The sequence below is a fragment of the Oncorhynchus nerka genome, linkage group LG16 (genome assembly GCF_034236695.1).
Source record: "Oncorhynchus nerka isolate Pitt River linkage group LG16, Oner_Uvic_2.0, whole genome shotgun sequence".
In the NCBI taxonomy this organism is placed as follows: domain Eukaryota; kingdom Metazoa; phylum Chordata; class Actinopteri; order Salmoniformes; family Salmonidae; genus Oncorhynchus; species Oncorhynchus nerka.
In genome coordinates, this window is record NC_088411.1 from 16,322,722 (window position 1) to 16,341,275 (window position 18,554).

General features: G+C 43.0%; 1 protein-coding gene across 2 annotated transcripts in view; it reads left to right on the forward strand.

Annotated features, from left to right (window-relative positions):
* spata20 (spermatogenesis associated 20) overlaps window positions 1–18,554 on the forward strand; it is a 69,222-nt gene that overhangs the window by 17,415 nt on the left and 33,253 nt on the right. Inside the window, exons 12-15 of one of the 2 annotated variants that reach the window (XM_029684839.2) lie at window positions 13,039–13,247; window positions 15,637–15,836; window positions 16,824–16,869; window positions 17,327–17,409. In XM_029684839.2, coding sequence (XP_029540699.1) covers window positions 13,039–13,247; window positions 15,637–15,836; window positions 16,824–16,838 — 424 coding nt within the window. In that variant the 3' untranslated portion in view covers window positions 16,839–16,869; window positions 17,327–17,409. Of the gene's footprint in view, window positions 1–13,038; window positions 13,248–15,636; window positions 15,837–16,823; window positions 16,870–17,326; window positions 17,410–18,554 lie in introns of those variants that run through there. The other variant, XM_029684838.2, reaches the window with a different exon arrangement.

Genomic DNA, 18,554 nt, shown 5'->3' on the forward strand with positions numbered 1-18,554 from the left:
ATAAATGGTAGCAGCAGCTAATGTGATGAGTCAAAAGAGTTCATGCAAAAAGGGTCAATACAGATAACCTGGACTAACTATTAAAATAACTATTTAGCAGGTTTATGGCTTGGGGGTTGAAGATGTTCAGGGTCCTGCTGGTTCCAGACTTGGTGTATTGGTACAGCATGCCTTGCAGTAGCAGAGAGAACAGTATATGACTTTGGTGGCTGGAGTCTTAGACAATCTTTAGGACCTTCCCCTGACACTGCCTGATATAGAGGTCCTGGATGGCAGGGAGCTCAGTCCTAGTGATATACCGGGTTGTAAGCACTACCCTCTGTACCGCTTTGCGGTTGGATGGAAAGCAGTTTCCTGTAGTCCACAACCTGCTCCTATGTCTTGCTGACGTTGATGCACTTATTAATGAAGCCTGATGTGGTAAACTCCTCAATACCATCGGATCAATCCCGGAACATATTCCAGTCTGTGCTAGCGAAACAGTCCTGTAGCTTGTCATGGAAATGGATATTGTATTATGTCCTTGATAATGTCCTTGAAGGCTCTGGATCCGCCATACACACTGGCTGGTAGGTGGGGGACCAATACATGGTTTATCCAGGTGTTGTGGTTGTTCCTGCCCCAGATTCCATGAGTGAGTGAATGTATTCACAAACTGTGTAGGGCCCTATGAAATCCGTTTTTATTTGTAAATATGTTTTTTTGCCTGATTCCATTTTTCCCAAATTCTGTTTTCTCAGTTTATTTTTTTGGGGGTTCAATCTTGAAAACACACTTTTTAAATAGAAAGTAAATTGGATGTTCAAGTCCACAACAATGTTTGAACCACATCAGGAGACTCCATTTGAGGTCTGGGAAAAATCTAAGAAATGTTGGTTTTGGAGTGCAATTACCCTTTAATTCAGGTGTGCACGGACATGAATTTAAAACCTGAGCCCCACCCATGCCCGTGAGGTTCAGGCCCGACCCTATCCAAGCCCGATTGCTTCTGCCAAATTTAAGGACTGGCCCAACCCGACATCAGAAATAACTTCTTTACTAAAAACATTAGCTGCTCCTCTCTGTGTCACCCGCTCCTGGCTCGCAGCTCGCTCATGGTGCTCTGAGTCTGTAAGTATCCATAGCAATGGCTCCGATTAGGCTGCTCAGCTAAATGAAGAGGCACCAGAGAGCAGTTAGCTGTTAGTTACTTTTCGTTACTCAGACAAAACTCAAGGAGCATTCTTTTCTGTGAATGAATCTCTCCTGCCTTATATTTGACGAGGTTGAAGCACTTATGTCTGAGACAGATACGACTGTACTGCGCAGCAGAGAATGAGCAGCATAGAATGGCTCGGCTTCAAAATGTTAGTGATACCCGAGCCCTGCCCATACCCTAGTTATTGATGGAAAAACAGGCCCTACCCAGCCCTAATCCAGTTTGCTGTTGGCTTTTCAGAAAGTTGCAGGGAATCCAAATCACTAGTGCATTTAGTTCATGTCTTATGATAAACTTGGGCAAATTAATAACTTTTCTAATAAGTTCAAAACATTTAGTTAATTTCCAACTAATTTCAATACATTTTCTAATATTGTTGAATTCCCTTTTAATGTCTGGATTCCGTGTTTCCTTCTGTGTTCTCCGCAACGCAGATTTTATAGGGCCCTAAATGTGGAAATGCCACTGAATCTGCAGGAAACCACGGCAGGAACCCCCACACGTGTGTGAACACATGCATACACACTCACTGGCCTGGTTCCAGTGGGCCCGTCTCATTCGTACTAGTCATTAGGGGTGTAACGATTCACTGATGCGGTCCCCGGCTCAAATGTTTAAGATATTAGTGCATATGTCCATGGGACCCCAAACCTATCCAAATGTAGCATACATCGGTCAGGAAATCGATTTCAAGCGTTATGAATCGCCGGGTTCGCCATTTTTTTGTTGCTGCTCAAATTACTTTCTACTTTCCGGAAATATCTCATATTTTGTGACTTCACATTTTGCATGCCGAACAACCTCAGACAATATCAGTAGCCTAGTCAAACTGCGGGCTGTGTGCAGCTTTGCGCGCTGACCAACGAGAGGTAGGCCTACTCCTGATCTGGTACATCTGCGTGTCACCTTCACCATTTAAATGTTTCGTGTAATTGCTTGCGCGATATTAGGCTTTATTAGTTGAGTGACAACTAATGTAATTTGCTAGGTTATTTTTATCAAATACATAACATCGTGCCGGAGACAACTCTCATCTGGCTGTACACGCTGATCGGGACTTGGCCTACTTTGGATTTTTATAAACATTTTGGGGTTGTTTAGCATGAAGCAATCAGTGTATATATGGTCATTTTTACATATACAGGGTCAAGTTGATAATTTCGTAATGAGGACAGCAATCACTTTTGCTACTCCTACTGCATGGTCGAAGCTGGAGAAGAAGAGAAGCTCACTCTCCTAGTCAGTCAACTTCCAAACGGTCTAAACCATTCGATTATGAGATGAGATGTTCTCCTTTTGGTAGGTATTTTCATTATTAAACATGCAATGAACTACACGGAGGGAAAGTACATTGTGCATTCAGCACCACACAGACAGGACTCCTGTTAACGGGTATGCACAAAAACACAAGGAGAGAGAGCTCAACATTACATTTAAACTACTCAATCAGTGTGAGGAGTGTTAGTGGAATGTGATTCACATTTAACAAACAAACAAAAAAAGTTTTTTTTCTTCACATTTTCAAACAGTCCATTTGTATTTTCCAACGGGGCTATACATTTGGGTAAGTTTTTTTTCTTTCTCGCCTGAGTAGGGTTGTTTCACTGCCAAAAATAAAACTAAACCATCTAGTGTACAGCGATAATAACAACAATGTCAAATAATTAATATCCAATCACATTAACCGTTACTCGCTCGCGGGAATTCCACTAACATGTGGTAGGCCTACCTCTCGTTGGTCAGCGCGCAAAGCTGCACACAGCCCGCAGTTTGACTAGGCTACTGATATTGTCTGAGGTTGTTCGGCATGCAAAATGTGAAGTCACAAACGCAGCTGCTGCTCATGTTGGTATCTGTACGGATGGCACAAAAGCCACTTGGGCACACTGCAGTATCCACTGAGAGGCTCTTGCTGCTAAGGGAATGCCTGACAGCTTGAAAGACATTTTATAAACACTACAGTGAAAATGGTTAACTTAGTTAAAGCAAGGCCCCTGAACTCTCGTGTATTTTCTGCACTATGCAATGATATGGGCAGCCATGTAATGCTTTTACAACATACAGAAAGAAGTGCGCTGGTTATCAATGGGCAAAGTATTGACCATTTTTTAAAATTGAGACGAGCTTAAAGTTTTCTTTACTGACCATACTTTTCAACTGGCCTACAGTGCCTTGCAAAAGTATTCATCCCCCTTGCCATTTTTCCAATTTTGTTGCATTTTAACCTAATAATTTAAATGTATTTTTATTTGGATTTCATGTAATGGACATACACAACATAGTCCAAATTGGTGAAGTGAAATGGGAAAAAAATTACTTAAAAAAACGGAAAAGTGGTGCATGCATATGTATTCACCCCTTTGCTATGAAGCCTCTAAATAAGATCTGGTGAAACCAATTACCTCCAGAAGTCACATAATTAGTTAAATATATTCCAACTGTGTGCAATCTAAGTGTCACATGATCTCAGTATATATACACACACACCTATTCTGAAAGGGCTCAGAGTCTGCAACACCACTAAGCAAGGAGCACCACCAAGGAAGCGGCACCATAAAGATCAAGGAGCTATCCAAACAGGTCAGGGAAAAATATCAGAAACTTTGAACATCCCATGGACCACCATTAAATCCATTATTAAAAAATTGAAAGAATATGGCACCACAGCAAACCAGCAAACATGCAAAGAGAGGGCCGCCCACCAAACTCACGGACCAGGCAAGGAGGGCATTAATCAGAGAGGCAACAAAGAGACCGAAGATAACCCTGAAGGAGCTGCAAAAGGTCCACAGCGGAGATTGGAGTATCTGTCCATAGGACCACTTTAAGACGTACACTCCACAGAGCTGGGCTTTACGGAGGAGTGGACAGGCATATGGAAGAAGGTTCTCTGGTCAGATGACACTAAAATGGAGCTTTTTGGCATCAAAGAAAATGCTATGTCTGGCTCAAACCCAACACTTCATCACCCCGAGAACACCATCCCTAAAGTAAAGCATGGTGGGTGCAGCATCATGCTGTGGGAATGTTTTCATTGGCAGGGACTGGAAAGAATGATGGATGGCACTAAATACAGGGAAATTCTTGAGGGAAACCTGTTTCAGTCTTTGAGATTTGAGACTTGGATGGAGATTCACCTTCCAGCAGAACAATGACCCTAAGCATACTGCTAAAGCAACACTCGAGTGGTTTAAGGGGAAACATTTAAATATCTTGGAATTCCCTAGTCAAAGCCCAGACCTCAATCCAATTGAGAATCTGTGGTATGACTTAAATATTGCTGTACAACAGCGGAACCCATCCAACTTGAAGGAGCTGGAGCAGACATACCCCAAGAGACTTGCAGCTGTAATTGCAGCAAAAGGTGGCTCTACAAAGTATTGACTTTGGGGGGGTGAATAGTTATGCACACTCAAGTTCAGTTTTTTTGTGTTCTTGTTTGTTTCACAATAAAAAATATTTTGCATCTTCAAAGTGGTAGGCATGTTGTGTAAATCAAATGATACAACCCCCCCCCCAAAAAAATCTGTTTTAATTCCAGGTTGTAAGGCAACAAAATAGGAAAAATGCCAAGGGTGTGAATACTTTTGCAAGCCACTGTATCTGGGTGATGTTTTCTCTTGCCTGAATGATCTGAATCTAGGATTACAGGTACTCTCCGCAACTTTATTCAATGTGCGGTATATTGGAGTAAGTTGGTGCTCTTCTCTGTCTGCGTTAACCTCTCTAGGGGGTGTGGGACGCAACTGCGCCACCTAGCCAACATCTGGTGAAATTGCAGAGCGCCAAATTCAAAAACAGAAATACTCATAATAAAAATTCATAAAACATACAAGTGTTATACATCGGCTTAAAGATGAACCTCTTGTTAATCCAACCACGGTGTCAGATTTCAAAAAGGCTTTACGGCGAAAGCATACCATGCGATTATCTGAGGACCGCGCCCAGCGCACAAAACAGTTACCAGCCAAGTAGATTAGTCACAAAAGTCAGAAATAGCAATAAAATGAATCACTTACCTTTGATAATCTTCGTATGGTTGCACTCTCAAGAGTCCCAGTTACATAATAAATGTTCGTTTTGTTCAAGAAAGTCCCTCTTGATATCCAAAAACCTCAGCTTTGTTGGCGCGTCTTGTTCAGTAATCCAATGGCTCAAATGCGGTCACAACAGGCAGACGAAAAATCCAAATACTATTAGTAAAGTTTGTAGAAACATGTTTATAATCAATCTTCAGGTTGTTTTTAGTCATAATAATCGATAATATTTCAACCGAACAATAACTTCGTCAATATAAAAGAAAAACAAGAAAGGCTCGCTCTTGGTCGCGTGCAGAAAACAGCTCTGGGGACTTCCCACTATCCACTGACTCAGAGTGGTCTTACTCCCTCATTTTTCAGAATACAAGCCTGAAACCATTTCTAAAGACTTGACATCTAGTGGAAGCCATAGGAACTGCAATCTAGGTCCAAACCATTGACATACTGTATAAGCAGACAAGAGAAAAGCACCCACATAAAAAATATCTCACTTCCTGGATGGATTTTACTCAGGTTTTCGCCTGCCATATCAGTTCTGTTATACTCAGACATTTTTTTAACAGTTTTGGAAACTTTAGAGTGTTTTCTATCCAAATCTACCAATTATATGCATATCCTAGCTTCTGGGCCTGAGAAACAGGCAGTTTACTTTGGACATGCTTTTCATCCGGAGGTGAAAATAGTGCCCCCTACCCTAGTGAGATTAACAAGGACAACACACAGGTCTTTCAATCATTGTATGATTTTTTTGTGTGCAAATGAACTCAAGCTTATGGACATTGTCAAATGTGATATATAGCAAAGCACCTGAGTGAGTTGAGTGCGCAATTACGCAGGTACTTTCCCGAATTGGATGACACGAACAACTGGATTCATTATCCCTTTCATGCCCTGCCTCCAGTCCACTTACCGATATCTGAACAAGAGAGCCTCATCAAAATTTCAGCAAGCAGTTCTGTGAAAATGGAATTGAATCAGAAGCCGCTGCCAGATTTCTGGAGGTGGCTGTACTCCGAGTGCCCTGCCTTGGCAAATCGCGCTGTTAAGACACTGATGCCCTTGCAACCACGTACCTATGTGAGAGTGGATTCTTCACTCTCACTAGCATGAAAACTAAATACAGGCACAGACTGTGTGTGGAAAATGATCTAACTTTGTTAAAGCAAGGCCCCTGAACTCTCGTGTATTTTCTGCGCTATGCAATGATTTGGGCAGCGACCATGTAACGCTTTTACAACATACAGAAGTGTGCTGGTTATCAAGGGGCAAAGTATTGACACGTTTTAAAAAAAATTGTGAGATCAGATTAAAGTTTTCTATACTGACTATAATTTCCACTAGTCTGACCGCTTGCTGGATTAAGAGTTTCTCACACGACTGACCTGAGTGATGTTTTTTTTCTCACCTGAATGATCGAAATCTAGGATTACAGGGACTCTGCAACTATATTCAATGTGCAGGAGGCTATGATTAAGAAGTTGGAGCTCTTCTCTGTCTGCATTGACAAGGACAACACACAGGTCTTTCCATCATTGTATGATTTTTTTGTGTGCAAATGAACTCAAGCTTACAGACAATATCAATGTCAAAAGCACCTGGGTGAGCTGGATGCGCAATTACGCTGGTACTTTCCCGAAACGGATGACACAAACAACTGGATTTGTTATCCCTTTCATGCCCTGCCTCCAGTTCACTTATTGATATCTGAACAAGAGAACTTCATCGAAATTGCAGCAAGCGGTTCTGTGAGAATTTAATTTAATCAAAAGCCACTGGCAGATTTCTGGTACTTGCTGATCACACTGTTAAGACACTCATGCCCTTTGCAACCACGTACCTATGTGAGAGTGGATTCTCGGCCCTCACTAGCATGAAAGCTTAATACAGGCACAGACTGTGTGTGGAAAATTATTTAAGACTGAGACTCTCTCCAGTACAACCCAACATTGCAGAGTTATGAGCATCCTTTCAAGCACACCCTTCTTATTAAACTATAGTGAGTTATTCACAATTTTCGATGAACAAATAAGGTTTTATATGTAAGATGTTTAAATAAAGAGCAACATTATTTATTATTATTATTTATGCCCTGGTCCTTTAAGAGCTCTTTGTCACTTCCCACTAGCCGGGTTGTGACAAAAACTCACATTCATTCTTATGTTTAATAAATGTATCGTATAGTGTGTGTGTGTGGCAGGTATACAATGATGGCAAAAAACATTTGAGAGTGCGCTGACCCTGGTGCTAGAGGGGGTACGCAGCTGGAGGTTGAATGTTTGAAGGGGTACGGGACTATAACAAGTTTGGGAACCACTGGACTAGAGCGGTGAAGTCAGGTATAGTTTCTGACATCACTATGCGCAGGATTGCTGAGAGGTGAGAGTCAGTAAGATATGATCTGTGCCTTGACTTGTTATATTTCATTACTGAAAAGGTTTGTTCACGTATGTAGGTTGACCCAAACAGCACAAAGATCTTCTGAGCATGACTCCTAATCTTTGGAAGGTTTTGTTTGTCGAGACATGCATAGAACCTCGTCAGTGACATTGTTTTGAATAGTTCTCCAATCACTGCATCAGACTGAAGATTGATAAGCTCAAGTTGCAGGTCAGTGGGAGCGTTATCCACATTGAAGGTGAAAGGAGAGGAAACCAACAGCATGTCATTTTCCAACACTTTGAAATCCTCAAAACGACTAGAAAACTCAGCGTTCAAAGCACGTGGCAGCAACGTATACTTCTCCCCGCTGGTCATCTGATAAGGAACAGACTAGTAGTGTCGGAAGGTGGGTGAGATTGTTGTCATCGGATAGGGAACAGACTAGTTGTGTCGGAAGGTGGGTGAGATTGTTGTCATCTGATAAGGAACAGACTAGTAGTGTCGGAAGGTGGGTGAGATTGTTGTCATCGGATAGAGAACAGACTAGTAGTGTCGGAAGGTGGGTGAGATTGTTGTCATCTGATAAGGAACAGACTAGTAGTGTCGGAAGGTGGGTGAGATTGTTGACTTCTACTTGGCGGGTCAGGAGGAGTAATTTTTCATTGAAGGCTTTGACAAGGCTGTACATCTGATGTGCAAAAAGGCCCTTCCCTTGTAGTTTAGAATTCAGTTCATTCATGAGGGCCCTGATGTCATCGGTGAAGGTAAAAGGAGCCAACCATTTTTTAAATCTTGCAGTTGAGGGAAATCCACATTTTCCTTTCATTTGCAAAATTCAGCAATATCCGACTTCAGGTCCCACATCTTTTTTAAGCACCTTCCCCAAACTCAGACATCTCACGTTTGTGTGGTAGGGGAGATTTGCATGACCCGACTCTGTCTCTTCCAACAGTGAGACAAATTGCCTGTGGTTTAAAGATTTTTCTCTTATGAAGTTTACTGCTTTAATGACTATCCACAACATGGCTCATTTTCAGAACACATTTACAGAGCACCTCCTGATGAATAATGCAATGCAGGTTTTAGCTCAGCTATTTGATCTTGTATCCTTTTCAAATGGCCAACATTTTTTCCTGTCAAGTTTGGGGACCCGTCAGTGGTCACACTGGAGAACTTTTCAAAACGCAGTCACAGCTTTGCCACACACTTATTAACCTCCTCCAATAAATCTTTCCCTGTGACTGTGCTCTTCATTGACTGCACTGAAGCAACTCTGTAATTTCAAAGTTATGCCTCGTAAGAATATCAACAACTGTGCATCACTGCTCTCATCCAGGGCCAAGAAGAAATCAGTGAAATCCTTTACCTTGTCTTTCAACTGTTGTTCCATATTCTCTGCGATGTCCTCAACACGCCGGGTCACTGTTCGTCTTGACAGGGAAACATTTTCAAACAGCTCTTTCTTGTCGGGGCAAAGTATTGCTGCGGAGTGAATGAAACATTCTGTATTGAATTCACCCTCAGCTTCTCTGCATGCTTTGTCTGGAAGGGTCGGGACAGCGATGCTCTATTTGCACACTAAGCACACAGCTTTCCCTGATATCTCAATAAATAAATATTTTGATGTCCACTATTGCTGGAACACCCTACATTCATTGTCTATTTCCCTTTTCTTTGAAAAACTCATTTTGCTCAATTTCTAGCTAGCTACTATTTGTAAATGTGACGTGTGTGTCAGTCACTGTCTGTCCTCGTGCAGTTGTTATTTTATACGTGCCTTCAAAATAAATGTTAAATGAGTTAAATGAGTTAAATGAGTTAAATCATTACACAAAGGCGAGTGTTCATTGGGCTTTTCATTTGAATAACAAATACGTTTTTCAAAACTTACTATCGCAAATTCTTTCTGAACATGATTCCGTGGGCCGTATTGAATCAGTCCGCACATAATCAAACCAAATCGTTTCAAACTAAAACGTATCGCATCGGAGCCCATCTATCGAATCGTCTTGAAAGAGAAAGATGCACGTCCCTACTAGTCATATTCCCATGCCATCAGCAGGTAGCAAGTTGTAGAATGTTTACCCAGGAGAATGCTTATCTGGGCCTTTTCTCTCTCCGAAGATAGGCTGCGCCCATGTCAGGCACACACAGGACAAACTAAATTCTCTGAAGGGATGGCTAGGACGGTATAGAATTGGGTAAAAGACCTAGAGGTGTTGTGGTGCTGTACCGCCTCACAGTATGATGTTACTAGGGAGAGAACTAGCTGGGAGGAATACTGTGGTTTAGAACAAGTTTTGAGAGAGGAATTTGTGCAACACTGGTTAAATTTTGGTCCTCCTATCATGCACCCCTAAAATTGTACATTTTTGGTCTAGCCCTGCAAAAACACAAGCTGATTCAAATAATCAAGGGCTCTTTTCCTCTCCCCCGCTCTCTTTCTCCCACCATTCTCTCCTTTTCAGTTATTATTGAACCCAAATCCTCAACAAATACTGGAATGGCATCAAAGTTAACATCCCACCCCAAACTCTATTTAATGAGTCAGATGGGAAATACGTCATCAGAGAGCTTTTCTCCCTTGTGCCTTTGCTCTGCGTTTGAATTGTCTGCTACTAGTACGGCACAGTGACTGTCTGTGACCTAGAGAAGGGTCTCTTTTGAGAACAGTAAACGCATTAAAGTAAATTCTGTTTGAAATCATAAAAAGAGTGTATGGGGTCCTCCCAAGTGGCTCAGCGGTCTAAGGCACTGCATCGCAGGGCTTGAGGCGTCACTACAGACCCGGGTTCGATCCCAGGCTGTGTCACAGCCAGCCGTGACAGGGAGACCCATGAGGCGACGCACAATTGGCCCAGCGTCGTTTGTGTTAGGGGATGGTTTGGCAGGCTGGGATTTCCTTGTCCCATCTCGCTCTAGCGATTCCTTGTGGTGGGGCGGACGCCTGCAACTGACTTCGGTCGCCAGCTGGACGGTGTTTCCTCCGACACATTGGTGTGGCTGGCTTCCGGGTTAAGCGAGCAGTGTGTCAAGAAAAGTAATGTTTTGGACGACTCATGGCTCTCGACCTTCGCCTCTCCCGAGTCCGTAGGGGAGTTGCAGCGATGGGACAAGACTGTAACTACCAATTGGGGAGAAAAAGGAGTAAAAAGTTTTAAAACAAATATGAGTGTGTGTGTGTGCTCAGGTGAACCAAATACATACTCAGGGTCGTGTGTGTGCATGTGTACGTGCGCCTGTGCATTTATGTGTGTGGGTGCGCATATTTGTTTGTTTGTAGTGTGTGTGTGAAGGCCTTTTCAGACTGAAAGGTTTTCCATCTAATTGACTGCAGCTAGATGATGTGGGTTTCCAAACAGTTTTTCTTGCTAATTTCACCATCTCTCCATTTCCTCTTCCTCTATCTACCTTACCTTCACACGTGGAGTAGATGACAGTCTGTTACCGGTGCTTCCCAAATGGCTCTGGTCAAAAGTAGAGGTCACTACATAGAAAATAGGGTTTCCATTTGGTATGTAGCTGTGAGTCTCCTAACAGTTGCTCTCACCCCTCTCCTCAGCCTGGGAAGTCCTGTTAGGTGAAGTGTTGGCTGACCCATGGAAAGATGGATATGCCTTCTCCATCGCCCACCTCACCCCGCCACCGTCCCCAGACACAGGGCTATCTGCCCTCATGTCACCGTTTGTCCCCCACACTTACCTTGTCGGGGTGTCACCCTACGAGACAGGCTGGGGACACAGGGGCTGTGGGAGGAAGGTACTGGGGAGGTACCGGGGGTAGGTGGTGGAGGGCAGGTGGGGGTGTTGGGAAGGGACTTACAGGAGCCTAGGAAATATAGTTCTGGAAGGGGGGGGGGGGGTATAGTTTATATGAAGAGTTACTGTGGTTACTGGGGTTGAAATACAAGATGGTAAAAATGTCTTATTTTTGACTCACATAGACATTTGTTATACAGCTTATAAACAGTGTTTGTCATACAACTAGTAATTGATTTATCGGTAATTTGATTAATCAATCAATCCTTGATTCATACAGTGCATTCAGAAAGTATTCAGACCCCTTCACATTTTTCATATTTTGTTACGTTGCAACCTTATACAAATTATTTAAATGATGTGTTCTCAACAATCTACACACAATACCCCATAATGACAAAGCAAAAACAGGTTTTTATAAATGTTTGCACATATATAAAATATTTAAAAATGGAAATATCACATTTGCATAAATATTCAGACCCTTTACTCAGTACTTTGTTGAAGCACCTTTGGCAGAGATTAAAGCCTTGAGTATTCTTGGGTATGACACTACAAGCTTGGCACACCTGTATTTGGGGAGTTTCTCCAATTCTTCTCTGCAGATCCTCTCAAGCTCTGTCAGGTTGGATGGGAGCGTTGCTGCGCAGCTATTTTCAGGTCTCTCCAGAGATCAGGATCTAGTCTGGGCTCTGGCTGGGCCACTCAATGGCATTCAGAGACTTGTCCCGAAGCCACTCCTGCTTTGTCTTGGCTGTGTGCTTAGGGTCGTTGTCCTGTTGGAAGGTGAACCTTCGGCCCAGTCTGAGGTCCTGAGCGCTCTGGAGCAGGTTTCAATCAATGATCTCGCTGTACTTTGTTCAGTTCATATCCCTCGATCCTGACTAGAATCCCAGTCCCTGCTGCTGAAATGCATCCCCACAGCATGATGCTACCGCCACCATGCTTCACCGTAGGGAGGGTGCCTGGTTTCCTCCAGACATGACGTTTGGCATTCAGGCCAAAGAGTTCAATCTTGTTTTCATCAGACCAGAGAATCTCGTTTCTCATGGTCTGAGAGTCATTTAGGTGCATGTTTGCAAACTCCAAACGGCTGTCATGTGCCTTTTACTGAGGAGTGGCTTCCATCTGGCCACTCTACCATAAAGGCCTGATTGGTGAAGTGCAGAGATGGTTGTCCTTCTGGAAAGTTCTCCCATCCCTACAGGGGACTCTTGAGCTCTGTCTGAGTGACCATTGTCACCTCCCTGACCAAGGTCTTTCTCCCCCGATTGCTCAGTTTGGCCAAACTTCTTCCATTTAAGAATAATGGAGGCCAACTTATATACACAAGTGTGTGTGCCTTTCCACATCATGTCCAGTCATTTGAATTGACCACAGGTGGACTCCATTCAAGTTGTAGAAACAGGATGCACCTAAACTCAATTTCGAGTAGCAAAGGGTCTGAATACTTATGTAAATAATGAATTTCAGTTTAAAAAATAATAATATATATATATATATATATATATTTGCTAAAAATTCTGTTATTGTGTGTAGATTGATGAGGAAAAATATGAATTTAATCCATTTTAGAATAAGGCTGTAACGTAACAAAATTTGGAAAAAGTCAAGGAGTCTGAATACTTTCCGAATGCCCTGTATCTCTCCTTTTGTCTCTCAGCGTGTCACCCATTGCTGGTTTCCTGGACGACTATGCGTATGTTATCTGTGGACTGCTGGACCTGTACGAGGCCACGCTGCAGCCAGAGTGGCTCCGCTGGGGGGAGGAGCTACAGGACCGACAGGACCTCCTCTTCTGGGACGCAGAGGGAGGGGGCTACTACTGCAGCGACCCCACAGATCCCACCGTACTGCTGCGACTCAAACAGGGTGAGTTTCTTTCTCAATGATGTTGTGTAGAAAAGTCATGAAGAATGGCTCTTCAATATCCATTTTTCTGTGATTTATCAATACCCACTCAATATGTCATGTTTGCCAGGAGATGTTTTTCTGTCCTGGAGAAAAAAGTAAATGTTTGTAAGAGCACCAGGTCTTATTTCTAAATGGCACAGCTCCAATCTCCAGTAATTGAACACACACAACTTTATTTTCGTAACAATTATGGACTTTTTAAAATTGTATTTATTTATTTTTAGAATTTCTTTGGGGGGAGGTTACTTTTTAGCCTTTTTTTTCCCTCCCCAATTTCGTGATATCCAATTGGTAGTTACAGCCTTGTCCCATCGCTGAAACTCCCGTACGGACTCGAGAGAGCCGAAGGTCGAGAGCCATGCGTCCTCCAAAACACGACCCTGCCAAACCGCACTGCTTCTCGACACACTTCTCTTTTAACCCGGAAGCCGGCTGCGCCAATGTGTCGGACAAAACACCGTACAACTGGCGTCGGAAGTCAACGTGCAGGCGCCCGCCGCGCCACAAGGAGTTGCTAGAGAGTGATGGGACAAGGACATCCCAGCCGGCCAAACCCTCCCCTAACCCGGATGACGCTGGGCCAATTGTGCGCCACTTATAGCTTAAAATAGCATTTTAACAAATTCAGGACATGAAAAAGTCCTGACTTTTAAAAAAAAATGAAAGTTTTCCTACCTTGTCAGGACATTCGGGTGAATTGTTAGGACATTGAGGTACTTAGGTAGGAAAACAAGTGCACATACACACAAGCAGACAGACAGACAGGCTGACAATAGCACAAACACTTGCACAAACACACCACCTTGCCTCTTGGCTGATGCCATTGTGCAAATGGCTCTGACAAGACATACCAAGGTAGAGAAAAAAAGTAAAATGGAAAATAAGAAAGCTAAAAAGATGATAATTATTTTTGTTTTAGCCTGTTGACAGATTAAAACTGACTTGTGTTGGTGTGCCTGTGTGTGTGCGCGACTCCACATTTTAAATGCATGTGTGTCATGTGTGTCGTGTGTGGTGCCTGTGTGTGTGATTAGACCAGACGTGCGAGGCCTTTTCTCATCTCTGAGGATTGACGGGACCATTATGTTGCTCGCAATGTGTTGAATTCAGCTCCATTAGTGATGCTACAAATCTGTGTGTGTGTGTGTGTGTGTGTGTGTGTGTGTGTGTGTGTGTGTGTGTTTCTGTCACAGGAAGATGGATTGCCCTACAGTCCAGTGCCACTGTGTATTTTACATTCCCGACCCAAAGCTGTGTGTGTCTCACCCCGTTCCACCACTCTTTGCTGTGTATGTGTGTGTTTCATCTCAATCCACTGTTCCGTGTGGGTATGATTTCTGCCATGGGGCTCAGGGTGAGGAGAGATATGAAAAACGATTTAGTGAACCCTATGTGGTTATGCATGACTGTGTGCATAGGCCTCCTGCCTTGGGGATCACAGTAAATGTATACAATTATTTAGTGGACTATAGCCTCACGCATGTGCGCGTGTGTGTGTTTGTCAGAAGCCATCTCCTATTTGTCTGTCTGAATCAAAAGCGGATGGCTTGTGTTAGTCATCACCCATCACCCCCCCCCACACACACACAGACAGACATTCGCGCACACTCATGTGTTGGTAGACTGCTAAGAGTTAGCTGTGTAGCGTGAGGTCAGAGGTCATGAGAAGTAAGGCTGGTAATTGCAAGGGACCACATGATATGGTATTATCACAAAACTGAGGTTGCCGACACGATATGTGTTGCGATTCTATACTGTGATTTTATAGCGATTCGAGCCATGAGAAAACAAGTTTTGATCAGTCATGGAAATAAAAGTGCTGAAAACATTGGCTCCATGTTTAAAAAGAAGCTAGAAAACAACCTGGTGCTGGTAAAGCAAACTACTGCAAAAATGATATTGCAATATTGTTGATACGATGTATCATAAAAAATATTATCCTGATATGTAACTATCAAAAAAATCAATTGTCTCCGCCCATCACTAATGAGAAGAGCAGCGCTGTGATCTCATTGGCCACCAAAAGGAGATAAACACCAATCACTTAACAGGACTGAGTCACGAGGTCACCTGTCAGTCATTTCAAGTCACATCTGACACACATTGATGCACATGCATACGCACGCACACATACAGGCACGCTCAGGCATAATCAGAACAAATGTTCTCCCCAGCAAACGTATGTAGAGGCGCTTTTTCTCTTACTGCAGGAGTCACTTGTCAAAGATCTATTTCATTTGAAAAAGTTGAAGTTGGCTCTGAGTCTGAATTCAAAACAGTACACACTTTTTGATCTTTCACCCAACATATGAAATGAGTGTCTTTTACGTCTCTCTGTTTCTCTCAGACCAGGATGGTGCAGAGCCCAGTGCGAATTCTGTGTCTGCCTTGAACCTACTGCGCCTGTCCCACTACACTGGTCGTAAGGACTGGTCACAGCGGTCACAACAGCTACTGGCTGCCTTCTCTGACCGGCTGACCAGAGTCCCCATAGCCCTGCCAGAGATGGTCAGGGGCCTGATGGCTAACCACTACACACTCAAACAGGTAACACAAACTGTACGGTCCACACAAACACACACGCACACCAACTCAAAAGTTGCATAGTTTGGAGTGGAACAAACAGAACTTTTACCATACGGCTGGATATTTGTGCTAACAAAGGAGATGAAAAAAACATTTAGGGAGAGAAAGAAAAGAAGGCAAGAACATTGGAAGTCTTCTGTCCATCATATTTCACCTGCGGAGGAGAAGTCACCGAGGGGGCGGAGATAACAAGCTGTGTGTGTGTGTGTGTGTGTATAAGTCAGATAGGGGGCTGATGATAACAAGCTAGGGATCAGACAAGGTTAGCCGAGCCCCGAACACACCTTCTCCTCTCTCGTTACTGCTACAACCACCACTCTGACCTCTAGCTCTTGCCTCTCTCTGATCCTTCTCTCTTTTCTCTCTCTCTTTTTCTCTCTCTCTCTCTTCTAATCCTCTCTGTCCTATACCTCTTTATTGCTCGGTCACTCAGTCTTTCTCTGTCTTAGTATATTTTCTTCATCATTCATTAATTCCTTCTCCCTTTAATGTTCTCCTTGAATGACCTTGAATAAGGGTTTCAAATTTGGGAAAATTACACTCTCTAATTGTTTTATATTTTTGACATTTTGTCAGGAAATGCAGCTCTGTCTCAGGTTCTGCTGTTGTGCAGTGGTTGCACAGCCTTTCCTCTACAGGGGGCCAGGTTTTCCTGTGTCTACCCTTCTCAATGGCAAGGCTGTGCTCACTGAGCCTGTACTTTGTCAAGGTTTTTCTAAGGTTTTGATGGTCAAATATTTAGCCACGGTGTACTGTCGATTTAAGGCCAGATAGCACTGCATTTTGCTTTGTGCTTGTGTTTGTGTTTCCCAATAAGCAATATAGTTTTGTTTTGACTGTGTTGTAATTTGGTTTATCCTGAACCTCTCTCTCTTCCCTCTCTCTCCCCCCCTCTCTCCTCTCTCTCTCTCTCTCTCTCTCTCTCTCTCAACACTCATGTGTTGGTAGACTGCTAAGAGTTAGCTGTGTAGCGTGAGGTCAGAGGTCATGAGAAGTAAGGCTGGTAATTGCAAGGGACCACATGATATGGTATTATCACAAAACTGAGGTTGCCGACACGATATGTGTTGCGATTCTATACTGTGATTTTATAGCGATTCGAGCCATGAGAAAACGAGTTTTGATCAGTCATGGAAATAAAAGTGCTGAAAACATTGGCTCCATGTTTAAAAAGAAGCTAGAAAACAACCTGGTGCTGGTAAAGCAAACTATCTCTCTCTCTCTCTCTCTCTCTCTCTCTCTCTCTTCCTTCTCTCCTCCTCTCTCTCTCTCTCTCTCTCTCTCTCTCTCTCTTCCTTCTCTCCTCTCTCTCTCTCTCTCCCTCTCTCTCTCTCTCTCTCTCTCTCTCTCTCTCTCTCTCTCTCCTCTCTCTCTCTCTCTCTCCCTCTCTCTCTCTCTCTCTCTCTCTCTCTCTCTCTCTCCTCTCTCTTTCTCTCTTCCCTCCTCTCTAGATAGTAATCTGTGGTCAGAGGGATGCACCGGACACCTCCAGTCTGCTAGCAACAGTCAACTCTCTGTTCCTTCCACACAAGGTAAGAATTAAGGGCTAAATCCATTATTAGGCAGTTTTTAGCAGCAATCCACCAGTACAGTACATCCTGACCAACCTCTCTCTAAATGAGTTATTACTAGTTAGTTGTTACTTATTATAAACTGGGACGTTCAAGCCCTGGATGCTGATTGGCTGAAAGCTGTGGTATATCAGACAATATACCACGGGTATGACACAAAATAGCTTGTTTACTGTTCTAATTACGGTGGTAACCTGTTTAAATAGTAATAAGGCACCTTGGGGTTTTGTGGTATATGGACTGTATCCAAGCACTCCACGTTGTGCAATATACACGTTGTGTATATTTGCCATATACCACACCCCCTTGGGCTTTATTGCTTATTTAAATTATTTCTAAGTTATTTTGGAGTGACACATCCTCTTGTCCTTAAGTTTGTCTCATAATGAGTGTTACAGCAATCATACCAAAAGGTCAGGTTGTCAAATTCATCTCTCTCACACACAGACACACACACTTTCATACTCTCACACGGTCTCAAACACACACACACACACACAGCAGGGCTGGTTGTGACAGTGCCTGGGGTGTTGGCTAACCTCGTGTTTAAATGTCAGGCACAGTGGCCTCGCTGTATCGCAAGTGATTATTAAGGCCTAAATGAATCCTAATGAAACTACTGATTTAGAGAACGACCGATTTTAGTTTTTTTCACGTCCGATATCAATTTTTGGAGGTCAAAGAGACCGATATGTTATGACAATAATAAATAGAATTCAATTTGAACATTTTGAGACTTTTTCCCAGAGACAACCATGTATGCAGTAACAAATACATTATACAACCATACAATCAATTTGACTTGGTCTTTAACAATTGAACTACATAACAACATAATGGTTATCATTTATTTGAATGGTCAATCTCTTCATAAACTGGGTAAATCAAGATGTAGCCTAGGCCTACTCACAATACAGGTGGATGCATCTTCAATAGGAGTGTGTTCATCCATTGAGATGTTGAGATCGTTTTGGCTGATTCCAGTGGTCTTTGGGGCTGCAGATGACAATCTGTTTCCCTTTTCATTTGGGACCATTTAGGCCTACTGATCAACAACATTTTCATTTAAGTAGTCTATTGTCTTCTTTTAGAAAATAATATGCGCTGT